Genomic DNA, 22,478 nt, shown 5'->3' on the forward strand with positions numbered 1-22,478 from the left:
CGGACGTGAGAAGACTTACGTCCTTCTCACGCGCGACTTCTACTGGCACCACCAGTATAAGTGGGTGCGCAAGTACATCCGTGCTTGCGAGGTATGCCAACGCGTAAAGCCTGCGCCATTCGCGCAGGCTCCACTGCAATCACTACCGACTCCGTCGGAGTGTTGGAAGTCCATGTCTTTGGACTTCATCTTTGGTCTTCCCCCGGATAGCGGAGGGAATACCGGTGTTGTGGTCTTTGTAGACCGTTTCAGCAAGATGGTACATCTTGCTGCGGTGCCAGCAGAAGTGACCGCGAAGCAGACAGCCCGTCTGTTCGTCGACATGGTGTTCAAACACCATGGCATGCCGTCCGACATCGTGTCGGACAGAGACCCGCGCTTCACAGCGCATCTGTGGCAAGAAGTGTTTACACTTCTTGGGAGCCAGCTTTCCATGTCGACTGCGGATCATCCGCAGACGGACGGTCAAACCGAGCGCGTGAATCGCGTGCTCGTCGATATGTTGAAGAGCTACGCTCACTCGTTCCAATACTGGAGCGAGTGCTTATCGATGGCAGAGTTTGCCATCAATAACTCAGTGCATGCCTCGACCGGGCATACACCGTTCTACGTGAATGCCATGCGGCATCCACGTCTACCGAGTTTACTCGGAGTGATGGCTCCCACTTTAAGTGGGGGAGGATCTACGACTGCAATACAGCAGCCGCAGAAAACCGCTGACACTTGCACAGTGTCAGCTGCAACAATGGACAAACCACATGAGTCTGCGCAGGGCGCAGACTCCCCCAACAACAAGGCTAACGACCACGGGTCTGCGCAGGGCGCAGACACCGCAAAGAACCACGCAGAGGCCGGGCCTCTAGCGGAGGGCGAGCTGAATGACTTCAGCTCGGATGCAATCAGTTTCATCACCAAAAGACAAGCCGTGATTCGGTTTGTCCAAGACACAATAGCAGCTTCTGTTGATCAACAGAAGCTGAACGCAGACAATGTGGGCAGAGGCAACACAAATGAATTTAAAGTTGGTTCATTAGTTTTGTTAGCTACACAAAACCTGCCTAGACATGCAGTTTCGGATTTCGGAGCAAGCAAGCTTGCTCCGCGCTTCATCGGGCCGTTCACTGTGTTGGCACGGCACGGCAACGCATACACACTAGACATACCGTCTAGCATGCGCCTCCATCCGACCTTTTACGTCGGACGGCTGAAACCATACCGGCAGCACGAGCCATCTAGCTCGGCTGACCCGAAGCCTCGGCAGGAGCCGAGGCAGAAGCGGAGGACTTGGCCTCGGCAACGAGCAGCCTCTCCTCCAGCGCGCGGACGCGCTGGAGCAACCCCTTCATCTGGGTCCCCAACTCGACTTGGATATTCGAGGCGGTCTGCGAGACCGCCGCGACTTGGGCCTTCTGGTTCGCCAGCTCCTGCTTCAGGGCGGCGAACTCAGCGCCCTGAAGACGCTCCACGACGGCCACCCGGTCGTGGAGAGGCGCATACTGATCAGCCCGGGGCTGATCATACCCGGGGCGTGTTCCCACCCCCGCCACCGCTGATCCGTGACGCCCGCGGCTCAACCCGCTGGATTGTTGAGCGGATTGTTGACCATAGTATCCCGAAAACGAACCCTCAAGGGGCTCGTTTTCGTATTCGTTGGAGAGGATTTCCTCCCCATCAAGATACATGGGAGCCGCGGAACGTCTTGCTGGAGGACGTTCCGGAAACGGTGAGGGCGTACGAGGAACAGTACGCACTGGCACAGCGGAAGTAGAGCGAGCGCTGCGATCATCGCTAGCGCCCGAACCCTCACGTGCTAAGAACTTAGCACGGAGCTCTTTGAGACTCTCGGGCACACGGAACGACGTGTACCCGTTCAGGTCGCGGTCGCTCAAGCGGACCGCGCCTGGGAAGCACTTCGTGCACTGAAAACCCTCGGGCACAGCGCACGGCACATTCGCCTCCTCAGCAGCAACATGAAGTTGCTCCAGTTTTCCACGCTTCGAGTACGTCTCGAAGCGATCACGCGCTTGCTTAATCCGATCACGGTAAGCACTCGGCCTCTTGTTGAAGTTCTCAACAAAGGCGTTCCAGCTTTGACAAAGTGCCTGCCATTCGGGCACTTTGCTGCGAGAAGAGGTCTTCTTGCTTTGAAACCATCGGAGCTCATGAAAGAGTCCGATGTAGTAATCGCGCCTTTGATGCGTTTCCGCATCAAAGTGCAGCTCGGCAGCCACAGCGTCATCTTTGATGGCGCTGCATACGTACAGCGGCACCTCATTCGGAGGTACCGAGTTCCCAAACCGGTCCGCGATCTCGGACGCGGACGGCATCCATGGATCACGCGCTGCAGGCGCAGCGCGCGGAGATCCTTGAGCTTTAACATCACGCGCTGCAGCAGCAGCGCGCGGAGTACTGAGAGCCCCAGCCGAAGCGAGTGGGGTATCACTCTCAGTACGCAAACGCTTCGAGCTCGAAGCGTCCGATTCGTCCCCTTCACGCGGGCGAACGTTCTTGGCGTGAGGGTCGAGCGATTCGCTCGACACTGAGTCTTTACGCTTTGAGGGCGAGTCCTCCTCGCCCTCCATATCTTCATCGTCGTCGTCGATTTCGACGACGTCGCCATACTTCGCCTTCTGGCGTTCGAAGTAGTCGTCGATGGAGAGATGACTCCCCATCGACTTTGCGGACTTCTTCTGAGGCGCGCTCATCGTTGAATGAGCGCGGATTTCTTCTCCAAACGCGGAGAATTGACGAATGGTCAATTCCAAAGATTGACGTGCGGGGACCCCGCGCGTCTAACCTTAAGGGGGGGATGGTGTAACGGGGTTACACGTACAAGTGGCTGCAAGCCACTTGTGAATTTAACAGATAGGTTATCTGTTAAACGTTTTGGATACTTCCTCACATTGGTGTAAGACACACCGATGGATACATTGAAGTGGACCACCACAGTGAGTGGTCCACACATACCCAAAAGATCCTATTGGTAGAAAGCAGCATCTTTCTACCAATCAGAGACATGCATATTAGCGGGGCTCTGACAGCCAGCCGCTGCCAACCCTTTCATAGATGATAAACAGTTTTTAGCAGATTTTAGAGGAAGATCAATTTACAAACAATACAGTTCTCATTTTACCTAATCTAAGTCACTTGGAATCCTTTTGTTACTTAACTTATATTTGTGTATTCAAATATAATTAACCTAAGTAATTACTAAGTACTTACGCTTCCTCATACACGTTGCGCAACGTGTAAGCTAAAGTAGTGAGTCAAGTTAGACCCACTACACACCGCGTCGTCGTTGATCGTTCGCTGCCTCACCACCATCAACTCGTCGTCCCAGCTGTCGCTGGCTGCTTCCAGTCGCCAGTGTGGCGTTGGCGCAAGTCGCCATCGTCGCCGAATGCTCCTTTCGAGGACTCATGGCCATCGTGGCCGTGCTGTCCTCCGTGCTGGCTAACTCGTTTGTGGCGTACTGCTTGTCCGTCGCGCTCTCGCTCGTGGTCTCGCGCGTCGCAGTCATCTCCAGCACGCGTTGCTGTTCTGCCTCAGCGCTCTTGTTCGCCGCTCGCGTGAGAGGTTGCGTCCTGCTCACCGATCTTCCACTCCGTCGTGCCCGATGCTTTCTGGTGCGCGTCTGGAGCGTTGCCGTCATCGCCTCCGTGCCCACTACCGACGTAGGTACTTCTGCTTCCTGCTCATGCCGTGCACCGTCACCGTCTACCATGAGGCGCTCGTTCCTGCCGTCCACGCGGTCCTCATGTACGGCGCGCATATCGCGCTCACTCATGTCATACTCGACATCGTCGTCCGTGCCGTTCTTCGTCGTCATCTGCTCATCATCGCCCGTTGAGAGACTTGCAGCTGCCAGAGGTTGCTGGGCCGCCGCTCCCGCCGTCGTCCTCATCAAGTCCTGCGCTGGTTGCGCCTCATCATCTGTCACTGCTTGCTGCTCGGCTGGCTGAATCCCGCCTGGTCCAGCTGCACTCAGTTCGCCATTCGAGCCACCACCGTCCTGCAGCTCCGTGTCTCGTCCTGATCCAGTCGTCGTTACCGCTGCCGTCCCATTCGCCGTCGCATTAGTGACACGTGCAGCCGCTCGCCGACGTGATCTCCGTCTTCGCCCGACCGCCGCCATTACCGTAGCCGTTGCGGGTGCTCGCGAGAGCGCATCCGCCACTACATTAGTACTACCAGGACGATACTCCACATCGAAATCGAACTCTTGTAAGGTCAAGGCCCATCGATGGAGCTTACCTGTGAGATTCGAGCTGGTCATCAGCCACTTCAACGCCGAATGATCAGTCAAAATCGTGAAATGCCGACCGTAGAGGTAGGACCTAAATAGTTTAATAGACCAAACAACTGCCAAACATTCCAGTTCCGTGATTCCATAGTTCGCCTCAGTAGTGCTAGTGACCTTACTTGCATATGCCACGGGTTGCCACCCATGACCATGGTCCTGCATTAAACACGCACCGAGTCCTTGCTTACTTGCATCAGTCGCCAGTCGAAACGGCAGAGTAAAATCAGGATAACTCAAAAGGGGTTTACTGATCAGAGCCCTTTTCACGCGATCGAATGCATGTTGCTAAGAACTCGTCCATTCCCAATCCACTCCTTTCCTCAAAAGCTTGTCATTGACGCCATTATGCCGCCAAAGCCTGCTATAAAGCGTCTGTAATAACCAGCAAGGTGCACAAAACGTTTCACTTCAACTGCATGCCGCGGCTGAGGAAAATCGCGTACCACCACGACTAACCGATCCAATGGCCTCACGCCGTCTGTACTCAACTCGTGCCCTAGATACTTCATGCGTCTAGCTGCAAACATACATTTCTTGAGCTTCAACATGAGCCCTGCCGCTGAGAGTCTCTCCAACACGCAAGCCAATCCCAACACGTGCCGCTCAATTCCTCCTCGAGTGTAAACGACAATATGCACCATCGCCTTCCTCAATCACTCCGGCTGCCAACATTTTTCGTACATTTGTTTCAATCACCGCGTCTTCCGACTGTGCCTGCCGCCTACGCTTCAGCATAATGGGCGCTGCACCGCCCGTGTCGATGTGGTGCTCTGTGCTAAGTACCGTGGCAGGTGGGCAATCACCCTTCGCCGCCGTCAGTTGCCTATACACACGCAGCAGTTTCACTACCAACCGCCTGCTTTCATCGTCCTCGACGCCGATCTGCACGTCCTGCTCGTCCTCAAGTGGCTCGTCAGCACCACCGAGTTCGTCCAACCATTCGTGAATGCGTTCACGCTTCAACTCGACGCTCATGTGCAACAACTCCACATCGCCATCCACCGGAATCCATTCACCGAGCTCCCGCCTGGCTGGCAGTCACGTCCGCTCACTTTTCGCGTTCACCACCGGGACCAAGGCCCGACCATTCTTCACCTTCGTGACCGTCGCAGCCATGATGACCGCTCCCGTGTACTTCGTCGGCAGGAAGATACCGATCTCCCCGTCGTTTGCCACCACCGACACTTCGACCGGTGTCACTGCACCTCCGTCGAGCTCCGTCCGTCGCACCATCCGTACAGTCGCTACTCGTGCACCTCCCGTGGCGCCGTTCGTTCGAAATGGGATGACCACGATGCGTCCCAAAGTAGTGTAGCGGACCGCGTTCCTCTTGAAGTCTATGGTAGCACCGTGGTCACGCATAAAGTCGACACCGATTAGAAACTTGTCGGTGCAACCCGACACAATGCAGGCTTCAATGTAGATATCTTCACCAAATAAATTGCCCATGCTGAACTTCCAAACGCCTACGACGTCTAAAAGAAACCCTCCAATTCCTTCAACATAGTGCACAGGTGATGGCCGATCTACTCGATCGCCAAACTGCATCCAGTCGGTGCCCGCCACCGTGAACCGTGCGCCACTGTCAAGCTTTACCTGTCTTCGTTCGCCAGCCACCTCCATGATAGCGGTGGGTAATCCATCGTCAGCTTCAACGTACTCCACAGACTCATCACGCACCGATCGTCGTGCGGTTTCATCATCTCTGTGCTGTACTAGGCTAACACGGGCTCGTTGTCCACTTTCAGGTGCACGTCCATCGTCTTCGAGTTGCTTGCGCTGCAACTTGCGCTCACGGAGCTGTTCAAGTGCTTCAGCTCCTAAACGTCGTCGCTCGGTACGTCGTTCATCGCGTCGTCGACGAACTTCAGACTCAACCTCACGCTCACGTCCACGCTGTCTAGCCATCAACACCTTGACTCGTTCTTGCTTTACGCGAGTGCGATCTTTCCCCGTGCCACGCGTGCTTGCTTCACGTCGCTCAGCTCGTTGGTTTCGACGCCCATCACGGTGTCTAGTTTGCTCGTCACGTTGCTTTCCGTACTCGTCGTGGGCATGTGCGTCAACTCCACCGTCGTCGCCGTTTCCGGTGAGTTCGCTCCCGCTACCGTCACGCCGGTCGCCGAGGTCGTGCTCGTCGCCGTGCACGCTTTCGCCGCCGTCTTCGTCTATGTCGCCGTACTCGTCGTCGACGCTATGGTCTCATCGCTTGGCGCCTCCGTCGACCCGTGCTGCGCTTCCTTCTCGATCACCGTGACCGTCGCCGTCGTGCTTGGTGCTGGCCATTCTGCCATACCGTCGGTCGCGTTGTTCGTCGCGTCCGTCGTGACGTCCAGCTCCAGTGCCGCCTTCGTCTCGGTGGCCGCCACTGTCATGCTCGCTGCTGCCGTCCGTGCAGTCGATAGTCGTGGTGTCCGCGCCGTCGAGGCCGCACACGCATTAACCGTCGCTCGTTCACTTGGACCAGTCGCCGTCGTACTCGCCGTAACTGGGCTTGTCGTCCTCACCGACTGTGATGCTGTGCCTTCTCCAGTGCGGAGTCGGTCGCCGCCTTCTCCAGTCAGACGTCCGTCCTCACGTCGTCGCCCGACTGCATCATCATCTCGTCGTTCTTGTCGGTGGTCGGCGCGCACATACCGTGCCGCCGCCATCGCAGGTCTCACCGTAGCCACATACCTGGCCGCTCGTCCTTCGTCGCGCGTTCCCGCGTCCTCGTCCATCCATTGCACGACCTTCGCCATGCCGTCACTCGACTTGCCCTTCTCGCGCGTCGCCACGCAAACCAGACCAGTCATCTGCGGTACTGCCGAGCGCTCGCGGAGACCTCTAGCGCACACCGCCATCATCTCATCGTTCACGCCGAGGTTGCCCCCGTCCGTCGTCTCGTCATTCACGCCGAGATTGCCCCCGAGCGTCGTCTCATCATTCGCAGCGGAGTTGCCCCCACTCGTCTCATCATCATTCTCGCCATTGCTTCCACCCGCGAGCCGAACAGCTGCCGAATGCTCGCTGCTCTTCTTTCTCGCGACGGTCGCGACCGTGCTCATCATCTGCCTTCTCGTCTTTCCGCCGTCATCCGCCATCGTCCGCTCCACCAGCCGGGGGTTCCTTCTCGTTCTGGGCGCCATATCCCCGCTACAACGCCCTCTTCTCGTTTTCCACCGGTGGTTGACTCTGCCGCCCGCGTGTTTGTAGGTAAGCGTCGTTTCAACCTCGCGCATTTGGATCGGTGCACGCACGTGCAAAGTGGCCAGGTTGATTGCATGCGAAGCACTTTGGTGCGTCCGGACACTGCGTCACCCAGTGGCCAGCTTGGCCGCATTGGAAACACGCGCCAGTCAGCGTGCTGTTGCTGCTCGTCCGATTGCTCGGACGCTTCTCTCCCGTCGCCTGTATCTCCACTTGACGCTTGTCCCATTGCGCCTGCTTCACAACCGCCTTCAACTTCTTTTTCTGCGGTTTAGCGTCTGATTCGTCGCTACTTGACTCAACTTGCTCGCGTTTCGGCTTCGTCTTGACCGCCTTCTTGCCCGTCGCTCGGCTGCTCGTCGTCGCTGCCGGCGTGGACCTCTTCCGCTCTGATCTGCGCGGTTCGTACCAATATTTAGCATTCCAGACATGACCTGGAGGCGGATCCCATGTACCAGTAGCGTTATTGTAGACGCCCTGTGGGTTCGTGAAGAGCGCCACGTGCTCCATGTCTGCCCGCACGGTGGATCCCTCACTTGCACCCCCATTGTTCAGTACCGCGGTCGGCAAGCCCATGCCGCCAATGCCTGGTATCGTCTGGCCAGTCGTCCCCATCATTGGAATAAGGTGAGGCCTTGGCGCCGTCGCCCATGGCAAGCCCATGTTCCATGTTCACCTTTCCCTGCGCGACATTTCGACCGGGTCATCGATCTCGGTGGCCTTGTCTACAGCCTCCTCTAATTTCTCGGGTCGTGGTTCCTGTCGCACTAACTTTCTCGTGGTCTTGTCGACACAGCGGTAGAATTGCGCCAAAAGAACTCGCTCCTTGACGTTGTTACGTCCCACCACGTCACGCAAACCAGCCGCGAAGTCGGTATAGGTTTCGCCGGGCATCATCGGCCTCATGTTAACCCGCCATTCACCAGCAGACTTGTCCTTTTTCTCACCATAACGTCGTAATAACGCTTTCTTGAGGTTGTGCCATGTACGTTTGCGTTTAGGTAGTCTGCGGTTCATGTTTACCCACCATCGTGCAGCATCCTCCATCAGCTTGTTCCCCAGAATGTAGCAGAGAGCCTTATCGGATCACCGACCACGCCCTGACTCCTCTGCATCCTTGAGAGCTAGATCAACCCAATCTATCCACGTCTATACCGAGAGCTTCGGTGATGGAGTGTAGGTAGGCAGTTCCAAATCTTTGACACTCGTTCGCCTTGGCTGCCGCGCTCGTCGTCTACCTCGTTCGCGTCTTCCGTCACGTCGGCATCGTCCACCGGTCCCGCCATCAGAATCATCGCTCGGGTCATCGTCGCCGTCATCATCACCGTGGCCGTCGTCCCCGGAGCCATCGTCGCTGTCACTGCTGTCGGACTCGGATGGACTGCCGTCGCTCGGTGGTTCTGGCGACCTCCTCGTTCTCTGGCCACGTCGTCGAGCTCCACGCGCAGCTCGTTGTCGTTCTTGGCCATCACCAGTCGTTCTCTGAGGCTGCATTCGTGCCATCATCGTGGTGAGTTGCTGCACAGCCGTCGTTACAGCCGTCACGTCGGGTGACAACGTCGGTACCGTTCGCGTAGGTTCGTCAGTCACCGTGCATCTCGTTGAACCCGTCGGTGCCTCAGCCGTCGCATTCGTCGATGTAGCCGTCGTCGTCGTCGTCACTGGTGTCGTCGTCGACACTGCTCGTCGCCGCCGACCGAGTCCCTCCACGCCGTTCATCGCTTCTCATCGTCATCTCACGCTGCTCGTCCGCAGTGCTGACCTCGCGCTCATCGACACGTGCGCCTGGGGGGTCGTCACGTCCTTCGGCACGTACACTCGCTTGGACTTGCGCCTACAGACCAGCTACGCACATCGTCAGCTGCTGCACCGCCGTCGCAATGGTCGCTACCTCCACTGCTGTTGCGGGAGCGCTACCGCCGTCGCCTGAGTCGCCGTGCGCGTCCGTCATTCCGCTCGAAGGCGCCTGTTCCGTCGAGTCCCTGTCTGGATCACCAGTCGTCACGTACTCTTCGCGCGACTGCTCAGATCCAGTTACCACCGGTTCCTCGTCTTGCTGCTTGGACTTCGTCTTCGCCTTCGCTTAGGGCGGACCTTGTACGTTGGCGCCGTCGCACTCGTCATCACCGGCTTCATCTTCATCATCGTCACTTCGTTCCAGCAAATCCTTGGACTTGCGTCTCGTCATACGTCTCATCTTGCCGGGCTTGGACATCGTCTTGGCTCGCGTGGGGGTCAAAGTAGTCATGGCCGCTGCAACACTCCCCAAATTGCTCGTTTCGTTCACGTTTCGCCCCTGTATGACCACCATGAAGCGGGCTCAGTTATCTTGCCCGGGCCGCTGGGCAGATCGTAAGCTCACACTGCGTGTTCTCGCGTGAACCTCGAAGTTTCAACACCGTGCTGGCCGTCAGAGATCACCGAATCTCCCCATGCCGGAACGTCCACCGAAGTGTTCGCTCCAATTTTATTATGGGATTTAGTTAATGAAAACCAAACCTCTTGAATAGAAACTAGTTACCCAAGCCAGCACTATTCACCGTTCCGTCTCAACAACCACACCAGCTCGTGCGAACAGCACGACCGACCGTCCACAGATCCCGCGCTCGACGCTTCCAGGGCACTCCTGGACCCAGTGTCCACCGTTACCCCTCTTCACGTCTCACACCGCCTGCGACCCGTTCGTCCGCTTTGCTCGTCGATCCGATGCAGCCACTTGTCTCACGTCCGTCTTACTCGTCCCACGTCCGTCCAGCACTACGTGCTGCCGTCCGTCGTCCAGTTCGTGCTCCTCGGCACGTTCGCTCCTTGCGTCTGACGACGCAAGTCTCGTCCTCTAACGATCTCGGCATGTGCCCGATCCCGCAAATCCGCTACTGTCTCGTCGCCTGGCGGTCTCGACTTGCGTCCGAGTCCGCGAATCCAAAACTGTCCCGTTCTTTGCTTGCGCCTCACCGGTTCTTCAACGTCGACTTCAACGTCGCCGCTGGATACAGCGCCGTCCTTCATGCTACTGTCCATCATTTTGCCCACTCACCGGGCTTCTACCGGTGCTGTCGCCATCAACTGGACCGCCATCGTGCTGCTCATCAAGATCGTGCCGTGCTGCTCGACCACCAACTTCGCGTCGCCGTCCGTCACCATGGTCCGGTTCACGTGTGTAACGGGGTTACACGTACAAGTGGCTGCAAGCCACTTGTGGATTTAACAGATAGGTTATCTGTTAAAAGTTTTGGATACTTCCTCACCTTGGTGTAAGACACACCAATGGATACATTGAAGTGGACCACCACAGTGAGTGGTCCACACATACCCAAATATCCTATTGGTAGAAAGCAGCATATTTCTACCAATCAAAGACATGCATATTAGCGGGGCTCTGACAGCCAGCCGCTGCCAACCCCTTTCATAGATGATAAACAGTTTTTAGCAGATTTTAGAGGAAGGTCAATTTACAAACAATACAGTTCTCATTTTACCTAATCTAAGTCACTTGGAATCCTATCTTACTTAACTTATATTTGTGTATTCAAATATAATTAACCTAAGTGATTACTAAGTACTTACGCTTCCTCATACACGTTGCGCAACGTGTAAGCTAAAGTAGTGAGTCAAGTTAGACCCACTACACCTGGTAGCACTTTGCAGTCCGTCCAACGACCGACTGCTTGACGTTCGTACGAGGCGTACGAACGCGGAGCCGAGAACTCCATGAGCACGGAGGTGCCCATGGAGAGCTCCAACACGCCTGCAACGCATGTTGCACGCGCTGACTGCCCCCACCTGTCTGACCCAGAGTGGGAAGCTCTCCAACGACTGTCAACAGTCATTGGATAAGCGGCGATAGCTACGATGCTGCGTACGCTATCGCCGACGGAGCAACATGGTGTTGCTCTGGGGTTCATCATGAAGGAGCAGCGTGACGCTGCTTCCTCAGTGACGGCGTCGTCAGGGACGACACCGCGTGCTCAACCATTAAAGTTGAGCGTAAGCAACTACGTGGGAAGAGAGCGCGAACCTCCCCTCCGATGGCTTGTCGAGCTCGACACAGCCATAGCGGCTCGACGCATCGTCGACCCGCTGTCGAAGGTCGCGTTCGCCATGTCCCGCCTTGGCGGACGCGCAAGGAGTTGGGCGTATGGACGCCGACTCTCCGATCCTACGTGCTTCAGCACGTACGAAGTATTCAAGGAGGAGCTCAAACAAGCGTTTGAGCCCCCGCAAAACGAGTTCCGGTCGAGGGCGGAGTTCCTCGACCTTCAGCAGGGTAAGCATGACGTCCATGCTTACGCGCAGCGCGCACGATATTTGGTATCAAATATCGTGACTAACCCGATTGACGAGGCGACCAAGGTCGTCACGTTCATGAAAGGACTTAGAGATGGGCCCGTGAAGACCTATCTCTTCCGAGAGTACCCAAGTACTCTCGAAGCTGCAATCACCCTTGCCATGCAAGAAGAGTTTAGCCTGCGGCAGGCTAAACTCCATGTAAATGTAACGAGGCCGCAACCGCGCCCGGTAGCGAGGACGGGAGGTCCGGAGCCAATGGACCTCTCGAACGCAACAACTGCTGGTTACCAGCAGCAGGGAGGCAACGTACGATGCTTCCGTTGCGGAAGGATCGGTCACTTTGTACGGGAGTGCACAGCTCCCATGCCCCCTGGAGGTGGCCGCCGTGGCGATGCTAGGCATCGCCGCGGACCAACAAAAAACGCGAACATCCAGTAGGCGCGGGGCGCCCTACTGGTAACGCAGTCGCGCGTGCCGACATCGGGCACGCGACACTGAGAACTGCAGCCCCCAGTGAGACCAGCTCTCACTGCAAGAAACAAGATGACAGGCCAAACCTAGTCATCTTGAAGGTTTACTCGAAGAGAGCGAGTGACTCTCTTCGAGCCTTGGTAGATTCAGGCGCGTCGAACAACTTTGCTCGACTACGAAGCCTGCCGAGACTTGACTTCGAGGAGGTAGATACACCTCGAAGTCTTCTGGAGGTACGACTGGCGACAGGTGCCATCGTAAAGACCGAGAAGCGCGTCGTGAACGTGCGCTTCTCGTACAAACAACGAGTGTTTGTCGAACACTTCTTCGTCCTGGACCTGGACGATAAGTTCGACGTGGTAATGGCTTGCACGGCATGATCCGGTGATAGACTGGAAGGAGCGCACGCTCGTGCGCTTCGGTCGCGACAGCGGAACAGAGAGCGATGGCCCTGTTACCGCAGCGCAAGCACCAACAGATGCGCGCGGCTCACCAGTCGAGACAGCGCTTAATGCTGCTGTCCCGGAGTGCCCAAGGAGTGCGCGAGGGCGCGCACAAGTGAGACCCACGTCGGCAATGCTGCCGACGTCGGAAGAAAAAGATGTGTTGGTTCCGGGAACCAACACCCACGTTCAAGCGTGTAAGGGACAGTCCCTGACCCAAAGAGGTCAGGTCGACGACGCACCCTCGGTCATGAGGGGCTCCGCCAATAAATGGCGTCGAGGTGACGAAGGCGTGTCAACTCCGGGAGTTGACGCTGCAAACAGTGCGGACGGTTGCAAACGTACCGCACTGACGCAATTTGCATGCTGTCGTGCTGCCGGGCTGCACGACGAAGCGCCATGCGATCAAGCTGGGCTTGATATCGCGCGCCCGCGGACAGGGTCCGCCGGCGAACAACTGTCCACGGCTGGGCCTGGACCAGACGAACAACTGTGCGGAGCCGGGCTCCGCACAACGATAAGACGGCGCAAGTGGAGAACGCTGCGCAAGTCTCGGTCCGGGACCGCGACGCCACGAGAGCAGTCTGCTGAGCAGACTGAGGCGGTGACGCCGGACGTCGAGACGCTAAGCGTCTTGACGCGCACCGATACTGGATTCCAGTATCGTGAAATGGAACTCGCTAATCCTCCGACGACGGCGTCGGAGTTGACTTCGCTTCCAGTCATGAGCTGGAAGCGCTTCACGCGCGACTTGCACGATGGACGCATCGAGCAAGTCTGCGTTCTTTCGAGCAGCGAAAGAACGGAAAGCGAGAGCGAATAGCTGAGGCAACTCTTCATGGGAAGTACCACTGAGAGTGAAGACACTCTCAGTGCGAAGACGAAGCGAGAGCGCTTCGAGGAACAAGGTTGGGACTCGTTAAAGTCGAGTCCCGATTACGAACTGTTGAGGGAGTACAAAGTCGTACTCCCGGAAGAAATTCCTGCTGAGCTTCCGCAGGATAAGGGTATTCAGCACGAGATTGATCTCGTGCCGGGCACGAAGTACTGTGTCACGCGGCAGTGGCCACTGCCGCGAGAGCAAGTAAAAGCGATCGACGACTTCTTTGAAAGTCGTCGTAAAGCAGGACAAGTGCGGGAATCAAAGTCCCCGCACAGTGCTCCGACGTTCTGTGTCAAAAAGCCACAGGGCGGATGGCGCATCGTTCATGCGTATAACAAGCTGAACGATGCAACGGTACCGGCGCAGACGCCGATACCGCGAAAAGATGTTATCATCGATTCGATAGCCGGGAGCACCGTTTACAGTGCTCTCGACTTGCGAGATGGATTCTATCAAATCCTAATGCGTGAGAGCGATATCCCTCTCACGGCAGTGAGCACGCCAAGCGGCATGCTCTGGGAATGGCTGGTAATGCCGCAGGGGCTTAAGAACGCCCCTGCGACCTTCAACAGGTGCGTGACGCACTTGTTGGGCTCGGTGCGCGACTTCGCACCGAGCTACTTCGACGATGTGTTCATCCACAGCCGGGCTGTGGACGGGAAGACCGACGTAGAGATGCACAGGGTGCATCTCCGGAAGCTACTTGAGCTTATGCGAAAGCATAAGCTCTACGCGAACCTGAAGAAGTGTATCTTCGGGGCGAGCGAGATACCCGTCCTCGGGTGTCTCGTAGGGAAGAATGGCGTTCGCCCTGACCCGGAAAAGGTCAGAGTGATCAATGAATGGCCAACGCCTTCAAGTGTCAAGGAACTGAGGCAGTTCCTTGGCTTGGCCACGTACTTGTGCAAGTACGTGGAGGATTATGCGGGCAAAATCCGCCCGCTGTCACAACTTCTTAAGAAAGAAGCTGTGTGGAATTGAACAACCGATTGCCAAATGGCATTCGATGCAGTCAAGCAGGGCTTGACTGAGGCGCCGATCTAGGTAGTGGCTGACCAAGATCGCCCATTTCACGTAGTGTGTGACGCATCCGATTTCGCGATCGGATGCGCGTTAATGCAGCACGATCACGAGGGCCGTGATCGTGTCGTCTACTACCAATCGCGTCAGCTGAAGCCAGCTGAGCGCAATTATCCGATGTATGACAAGGAACTCCTTGCAATAAAATACGCACTCGCGAAATTCCGGGTGTATTTACTCCGAAGTAGACCGTTCGAGGTCTACACCGACCATGCATCACTGCGCACCGCAGTGAAGTCGCCACACATATCACAAAGAATGGCGAGATGGCTCTCATTCTTTGCGGAGTATAACTTCCGGGTCGAATACAAACCCGGAAGATTGAATGTAGTGGCCGACGCGTTATCACGTCGGCCGGACTACGCAGAAGCTGCTGACGTCAATGCTATTGACGCCATGCGATCAAGCAAAACCACATCGTCTCTGTTGGATGATGTGAAGGCCGCGTACGCGCACGACGCGGACGCGAAGCTCTTGCTGGCCTATGGCACAGCGCCGTCTGACAAGTCCCGTCAGAAGCTGCCCAAGCACCTTCGTGCGCGTGCACACCGCTTTCGTGTGCACGACGGACTACTGCTTTACAATGCAGTCGACGACAACGCGGATCGCGTTGTCGTGCCGAATGACCATGACCTGCGACTCAGGATCATGTACGAATACCATGATGCCCCGACTGCGGGACAGCTCGGACGTGAGAAGACATACGTCCTTCTCACGCGCGACTTCTACTGGCATCACCAGTATAAGTGGGTGCGCAAGTACATCCGTGCTTGCGAGGTATGCCAACGCGTAAAGCCTGCGCCATTCGCGCAGGCTCCACTGCAATCACTACCGACTCCGTCGGAGTGTTGGAAGTCCATGTCTTTGGACTTCATCTTTGGTCTTCCCCCGGACAGCGGAGGGAACACCGGTGTTGTGGTCTTTGCAGACCGCTTCAGCAAGATGGTACATCTTGCTGCGGTGCCAGCAGAGGTGACCGCGAAGCAGACGGCCCGTCTGCTCGTCGACATGGTGTTCAAACACCATGGCATGCCGTCCGACATCGTGTCGGACAGAGACCCGCGCTTCACAGCGCATCTGTGGCAAGAAGTGTTTACACTTCTTGGGAGCCAGCTTTCCATGTCGACTGCGGATCATCCGCAGACGGACGGTCAAACCGAGCGCGTGAATCGCGTGCTCGTCGATATGTTGAAGAGCTACGCTCACTCGTTCCAATACTGGAGCGAGTGCTTATCGATGGCAGAGTTTGCCATCAACAACTCAGTGCATGCCTCGACCGGGCATACACCGTTCTACGTGAATGCCATGCGGCATCCACGTCTACCGAGTTTACTCGGAGTGATGGCTTCCACTTTAAGTGGGGGAGGATCTACGATTGCAATACAGCAGCCGCAGAAAACCGCCGATACTTGCACAGTGTCAGCTGTAACAATGGACAAACCACATGAGTCTGCGCAGGGCGCAGACTCCCCCAACAACAAGGCCAACGACCACGGGTCTGCGCAGGGCGCAGACACCGCAAAGAACCACGCAGGGGCCGGGCCTCTAGCGGAGAGCGAGCTGAATGACTTCAGCTCGGATGCAACCAGTTTCATCACCAAAAGACAAGCTGTAATTCGGTTTGTCCAAGATGCAATAGCAGCTTCTGTTGATCAACAGAAGCTGAACGCAGACAATGTGGGCAGAGGCAACACAAATGAATTTAAAGTTGGTTCATTAGTTTTGTTAGCTACACAAAACCTGCCTAGACATGCAGTTTCGGATTTCGGAGCAAGCTTGCTTGCTCCGCGCTTCATCGGGCCGTTCACTGTGTTGGCACGGCACGGCAACGCATACACGCTAGACATACCGTCTAGCATGCGCCTCCATCCGACCTTTTACGTCGGACGGCTGAAGCCATACCGGCAGCACGAGCCATCTAGCTCGGCTGACCCGAAGCCTCGGCAGGAGCCGAGGCAGAAGCGGAGGACTTGGCCTCGGCGACGAGCAACCTCTCCTCCAGCGCGCGGACGCGCTGGAGCAACCCCTTCATCTGGGTCCCCAACTCGACCTGGATATTCGAGGCGGTCTGCGAGACCGCCGCGACTTGGGCCTTCTGGTTCGCCAGCTCCTGTTTCAGGGCGGCGAACTCAGCGCCCTGCAGACGCTCCACGACGGTCACCCGGTCGTGGAGAGGCGCATACTGATCAGCCCGGGGCTGATCATACCCGGGGCGTGTTCCCACCCCCGCCACCGCCGATCCGTGACGCCCGCGGCTCAACCCGCTGGATTGTTGAGTGGATTGTTGACCATAGTATCCCGAAAACGAACCCTCAAGGGGCTCGTTTTCGTATTCGTTGGAGAGGATTTCCTCCCCATCGAGATACATGGGAGCCGCGGAACGTCTTGCTGGAGGACGTTCCGGAAATGGTGAGGGCGTACGAGGAGCAGTACGCGCTGGCGCAGCGGAAGTAACACGAGCGCTGAGATCATCGCTAGCGCCCGAACCCTCACGTGCTAAAAACTTAGCACGGAGCTCTTTGAGACTCTCGGGCACACGGAACGACGTGTACCCGTTCAGGTCGCGGTCGCTCAAGCGGACCGCGCCTGGGAAGCACTTCGTGCACTGAAAGCCCTCGGGCACAGCACACGGTACATTTGTCTCCTCAGCAGCAACATGAAGTTGCTCCAGCTTTCCACACTTCGAGTACGTCTCGAAGGGATCACGCGCTTGCTTAATCCGATCACGGTAAGCACTCGGCCTCTTGTTGAAGTTTTCAACAAAGGCGTTCCAACTTTGACAAAGTGCCTGCCATTCGGGCACTTTGCTGCGAGAAGATGTCTTCTTGCTTTGAAACCATCGGAGCTCATGAAAGAGTCCGATGTAGTAATCGCGCCTTCGATGCGTTTCCGCATCAAAGTGCAGCTCGGCAGCCACAGCGTCATCTTTGATGGCGCTGCATACGTACAGCGGCACCTCATTCGGAGGTACCGAGTTCCCATACCGGTCCGCGATCTCGGACGCGGACGGCGTCCATGGATCGCGCGCTGCGCCTGCAGCGCGCGGAGAACCTTGAGCTTTGGAATCACGCGCTGCAGCTGCAGCGCGCGGAGTACTGAGAGCCCCAGCGGAAGCGAGTGGGGTATCGCTCTCAGTTCGCGGACGCTTCGAACTCGAAGCGTCCGATTCGTCCCCTTCACGCGGGCGAATGTTCTTGCCATGAGGGTCGAGCGATTCGCTCGACACTGAGTCTTTGCGCTTTGAGGGCGAGTCTTCCTCGCCCTCCATATCTTCCTCGTCGTCGTCGAAATCGACGACGTCGCCATACTTCGCCTTCTGGCGTTCGAAGTAGTCGTCGATGGAGAGATGACTCCCCACCGACTTCGAGGTCTTATTCGGAGGCGCGCTCATCATTGAATGAGCGCGGATTTCTTCTCCAAACGCGGAGAATTGACGAATGGTCAATTCCGAAGATTGACGTGCGGAGACCCCGCGCGTCTAACCTTAAGGGGGGATGGTGTAACGGGGTTACACGTACAAGTGGCTGCAAGCCACTTGTGGATTTAACAGATAGGTTATCTGTTAAAAGTTTTGGATACTTCCTCACCTTGGTGTAAGACACACCAATGGATACATTGAAGTGGACCACCACAATGAGTGGTCCACACATACCCAAAGATCCTATTGGTAGAAAGCAGCATATTTCTACCAATCAGAGACATGCATATTAGCGGAGCTCTGAGAGCCAGCCGCTGCCAACCCCTTTCATAGATGATAAAACAGTTTTTAGCAGACTTTAGAGGAAGATCAATTTACAAACAATACAGTTCTCATTTTACCTAATCTATTTCACTTGGAATCCTATCTTACTTAACTTATATTTGTGTATTCAAATATAATTAACCTAAGTAATTACTAAGTACTTACGCTTCCTCATACACGTTGCGCAACGTGTAAGCTAAAGTAGTGAGTCAAGTTAGACCCACTACAACGTGGGTCTCGCCGATCAATACACCTGTTACAATATATTGTGTGTTACTTTCATTTAATGAAGTCCGTGCGGAGCGGGACGGCGTCTGGGGGAACAAGACCAGAGCTCTGGAAAATAATTATTTTATTTTACTGAGAGGGTGGATCAACTGTCACTGGACACGACAGCATCACCCATCACCTCCATCCTTAGCTTGACGCCATCTGACGAACAAACCCTTGTTCGACTCCAGGTACTGCCCGCGTCCAAGGCGGTCAGCATCCGCCCGCTCCTGGCCGTGGTCAACAACAACCACCGCTACAGAACGGCAATGACGCCAAGAAGAAGATCAACAGGCAGTGTCATACTGCAGGATTCCTGCTGCAGGGAAAAGAATCCTGCTCAACCCGAAAATGCTGTGATTTTCCTAACTTTTTTGTTGTTAGCAAACTAATGAAGTTAAGTAAATGAAATATTAAGAGACGAAAGAATAGCGGATCAATGCCGTGGATATGGACGGTAGCTTACTTATGGCGGCACGCCTTCCTAGGTCGGCTGCGACTTGGCTAGGAACACCTGTGTTGTGAAGTGCAGCTGCAAATATTGATACAGATTGCCGTGACATGGTCGACCTAGCGATCGAGATACTATTTCGATCAAGAAGAACAACATTTCTCGTCATTGAGGCCAACCTGCTGCATTTCTCGTCCCCCACTTCGTCGATATCTTCATTCGCTTCAGCATGCGATTCATCATCTCGGTGATTTTCTCTTATAACCGGCGCCACTATAGCCGGTGGTCTGTACTTCGTAACTAGGTCGTCTGCGATTTGGCTGGGAACACCAGTGCGGTAAAGGATTGCTGCTGGCACGGTACAGTTTTTCTTTTTGTTGTTATTGCTGTGACAACAGGAGTTATCTATTGTCGACCATGTAGTAGTATTATCTATCGATACACTATCTATAGAAGTTGATCATTCATGCTCATGTGGCGCGAAGGTTGCGCCAAGGCGAGTTACGCGCACGCAATTAATCCGTTGGGACTGGTCCCCCTCTCATTCTTCGGGTATTCCCAGTATAACAGAAACCCTGGCTGGCAAGACTGTCATCTCCAACGTTACGGACCAAGACCTCGAAACTATATTACCGAAATCACTGAATCTTACGAGCCCGGAACATCTGCCTTCTCAACTCTACTTGCCATTGTGTCGCAATTGCTTCCGTGCTCGGCACCTTCTTCGCCGACTCCAGCATGCTCGCCATCGCTTTGACACCATAGAATTCAGTGAAGATCCCCATCAACGTCGTCTGCCGGTCAGGATGCTTCAAATTGAAAAGATCCATGTACTCACGCAGCGTTGTCACGTAAGGGCTGGTCAAAAGCTTGTCCATTCCGCCATCAAGATTCAAACGTTTAAAAACGTCGCCAGGGGTAAGGCCCTCGTCCAACAGGATCTGTCGATTCAATGCAGGTTGCCATTTTGTTGCAAGCGCTTTCGTTTCGGGCGCCTTCTTCGCCGCCTCAATCGTGTTCCACATAGTTTTGGCACCATAGAACTGAGTGAATACCCCCATCATCGTCGTGTACTGCTCCGGATTTTTAGAGTTGAACATGTCCACATAGCTTTGCAGTGTTTTCACGTTCGAGTTGGTCAGAAGCTTGTTCGCTCCAGCATCTAGCTTCAACAGCTTAAAGATCTCGGCGGGAGGTAGGCCCTCGCGCAGCCATCCTTTACCCATGGCAGTTTCCAAATTCAAGGCAATGAAGCGCATTCGCACGACGCGAGGGTTCGCCGCAGCGAAGATCCTTGACAAGCCGTCGTATCCGTATTTTGCTGCCAACACAGAGACCATTTCCTTCTCTGCGTTTTGTCCATACGTCTTGATCGTATAAGAGTACCACGTATTCAACTACGGTGTCACAAAGAGGTCGTGTCCTGCCTCGTCAAGCTTCAGCAGCTTGAAAACATCGGCGGCGGTTTCTCCATTTAACTCCCAAGTATCGTCTATTAGCTCCATCCGCAGTCGCGACGCCATTTTATTTGTACTTGCGGAGTGCGCCCCCACCTCAACCGCCCTGGCGACAACATCATCTCCATAGGTCTTGGTGAACATGTCAATCATGTTCACCTTGTTGGTGGGGTTCTCCTTATTGAAACGGTCGATGTAGGCGGCGTAGATTTTCAACTTTGGGTTTTCCAGGGCCTTGTCCATCCCAGCGTTGAGCCCCAATCCCTTCATAAAGACGTCCTCCATAGAATCCTTGTTGCGCACCCACTTCTTGACCTGAAGTTTGTCTGCTGAGGAGAGCTTGGCCTCTTTTGGGGTGGAGTTCAGCCACTTGACAAACCTGGAGTTGCCGGGGAGTTTCATTGCTCGTTCTTCATCCTCCAGCAGCTCGGCACCTCTTAGCACTCTCGAACGCGGACCATCGCCGTTGGTGATGAGAGAGCGGACAATCGACGGCGGGGGTGCCTTCGTGTCCGAAGATCCCGGTGCGGCAATAGCTGCTGCAAGGAAAGTGGTGGTAAGTAGCAGTATAGCGAAGGAATACACACGCATGGCTGCTGCCGTACTCGGAGACAGGCTGCCGAGCGAATTCACGAATGAGAACAGAGCGAGATTTTGGGACCGTAATAATCGGGTCCAGTGCGACAAACGGTTTGAGTGCGACACCAGCAGACGTATGGGTGACAACCCCTCCCCTCCTAAAAAAATATTAAGAAAAAAGACTTGAAAAAAACTTGCGTTTAACGTCTATTGATCGTTATCTTCCTCTTCGTCAGTGATGGTCATCTCTGGCAGTGGTTTTAGAGGCCTCAGCCCCCTGTATACGAGCATCATCAGCAAAATGTAAAAAAACGAGTATCGAGCATGACTTCCGAGAGACCGCACCGTCAGTTTCGTCTTATTATTGTTCTTCGGCCTCTTCTTCATTTTCTTTTGTGACTGCGATGGCGCGAGGGAGGTACCGGAGACCACAAGATATTTGTCCGACCCACAATTTTTGTCCGACGTGTAAAAAGTCGAATACCATAGATTTTCAAAGGTACAACTATAACTTTATGCTAAAACTTGCACTTTGACAAATGCACCGGTGTCTGAGCGTGGGCCGACTGGAATGAGCCCAGCCTTGACTCGAGACTGAAATTCCCACGCTGTACTGCGTCGCTGCGTGGGATTAGTAAAGTGCTTGAACACACGCATTATCGGCTGGGAAAGGCCTGTGATGCCAGGAGGGATGAACTCAGGTTCCGTACAGCAGGCTGCGAGCGATGCTCGCGTTGAAACCATTTTGTGGACCTTCAAGCTGTCGAGTAGAAGCACTGATGGGTAAGGCACCGATGAAATAAAATCACGAACCTCTTGGATCCACTCCTCCATGACGTGCAATACGCGTTCGCCTGCACCGTGAGCACTACCTTGTCCGAGCGGTGGGCAGGATGACGCTCGAGCTCGGCTTGGACGTGTGAACACGACTAACGGGGCAGCTTACTTCGCTGACATTGCGTTTGAGGTTAGAGACTTACACAGGACAACGTCAACATGACGTTCGCCCCGAAAGAGATCGTGCTGTCGATGTAAATCGACGTTTGGTCCATATTGTATACATAGTTGTACTTATCGTCACCAGCCGTGATGGACACGACACTGAAAACGCGTAGCGCATGGCGCACGCGAACGTACTGTAAATAAAATCGAGCACACGCTGGCACAGTACCTGTAGCTCCTCGCGCTGCTTGACGCCGCGGTGGGTGATGCGGCGAATGGACAGCTTGTTGCGGTCTCGAAACCGCCGCAAGTACAGCGCGGTGAGTGCGCTCACCTAACAGCCGCGGCTCAAACCGCGCGCCCATGACTAGCAAACAC

General features: G+C 55.3%; 4 protein-coding genes across 4 annotated transcripts; all 4 read right to left on the reverse strand.

The window, feature by feature from the left end:
• Positions 1-3,280: 3,280 nt before the first annotated feature.
• IUM83_18818 (Gag-pol fusion protein) lies at positions 3,281-5,536 on the reverse strand (the record flags this gene model as incomplete). Its single annotated transcript, XM_067943836.1, has 2 exons — positions 3,281-4,053; positions 5,356-5,536. 2 exons carry the CDS (start codon positions 5,534-5,536, stop codon positions 3,281-3,283), a joined length of 954 nt encoding a protein of 317 aa, XP_067783938.1.
• Positions 5,537-6,471: 935 nt separating this feature from the next.
• On the reverse strand, positions 6,472-7,353 carry IUM83_18819 (Gag-pol fusion protein; the record flags this gene model as incomplete). Its single annotated transcript, XM_067943837.1, has 1 exon — positions 6,472-7,353. One exon carries the CDS (start codon positions 7,351-7,353, stop codon positions 6,472-6,474), a length of 882 nt encoding a protein of 293 aa, XP_067783939.1.
• A 1,973-nt stretch (positions 7,354-9,326) lies between these two features.
• IUM83_18820 (uncharacterized protein) lies at positions 9,327-9,740 on the reverse strand (the record flags this gene model as incomplete). The annotated part of the gene is made up of 2 exons (XM_067943838.1): positions 9,327-9,512; positions 9,594-9,740. The coding sequence occupies 2 exons, from the start codon at positions 9,738-9,740 to the stop codon at positions 9,327-9,329; spliced, it is 333 nt and encodes a 110-aa protein (XP_067783907.1).
• A 10,020-nt stretch (positions 9,741-19,760) lies between these two features.
• Positions 19,761-21,170, reverse strand: IUM83_18821 (putative secreted RxLR effector protein; the record flags this gene model as incomplete). Its single annotated transcript, XM_067943839.1, has 2 exons — positions 19,761-20,519; positions 20,676-21,170. 2 exons carry the CDS (start codon positions 21,168-21,170, stop codon positions 19,761-19,763), a joined length of 1,254 nt encoding a protein of 417 aa, XP_067783906.1.
• Between the last annotated feature and the right edge of the window lie 1,308 nt (positions 21,171-22,478).

Source organism: Phytophthora cinnamomi (assembly GCF_018691715.1).
Source record: "Phytophthora cinnamomi strain GKB4 chromosome Unknown Contig94, whole genome shotgun sequence".
Classification (NCBI taxonomy): domain Eukaryota; phylum Oomycota; class Peronosporomycetes; order Peronosporales; family Peronosporaceae; genus Phytophthora; species Phytophthora cinnamomi.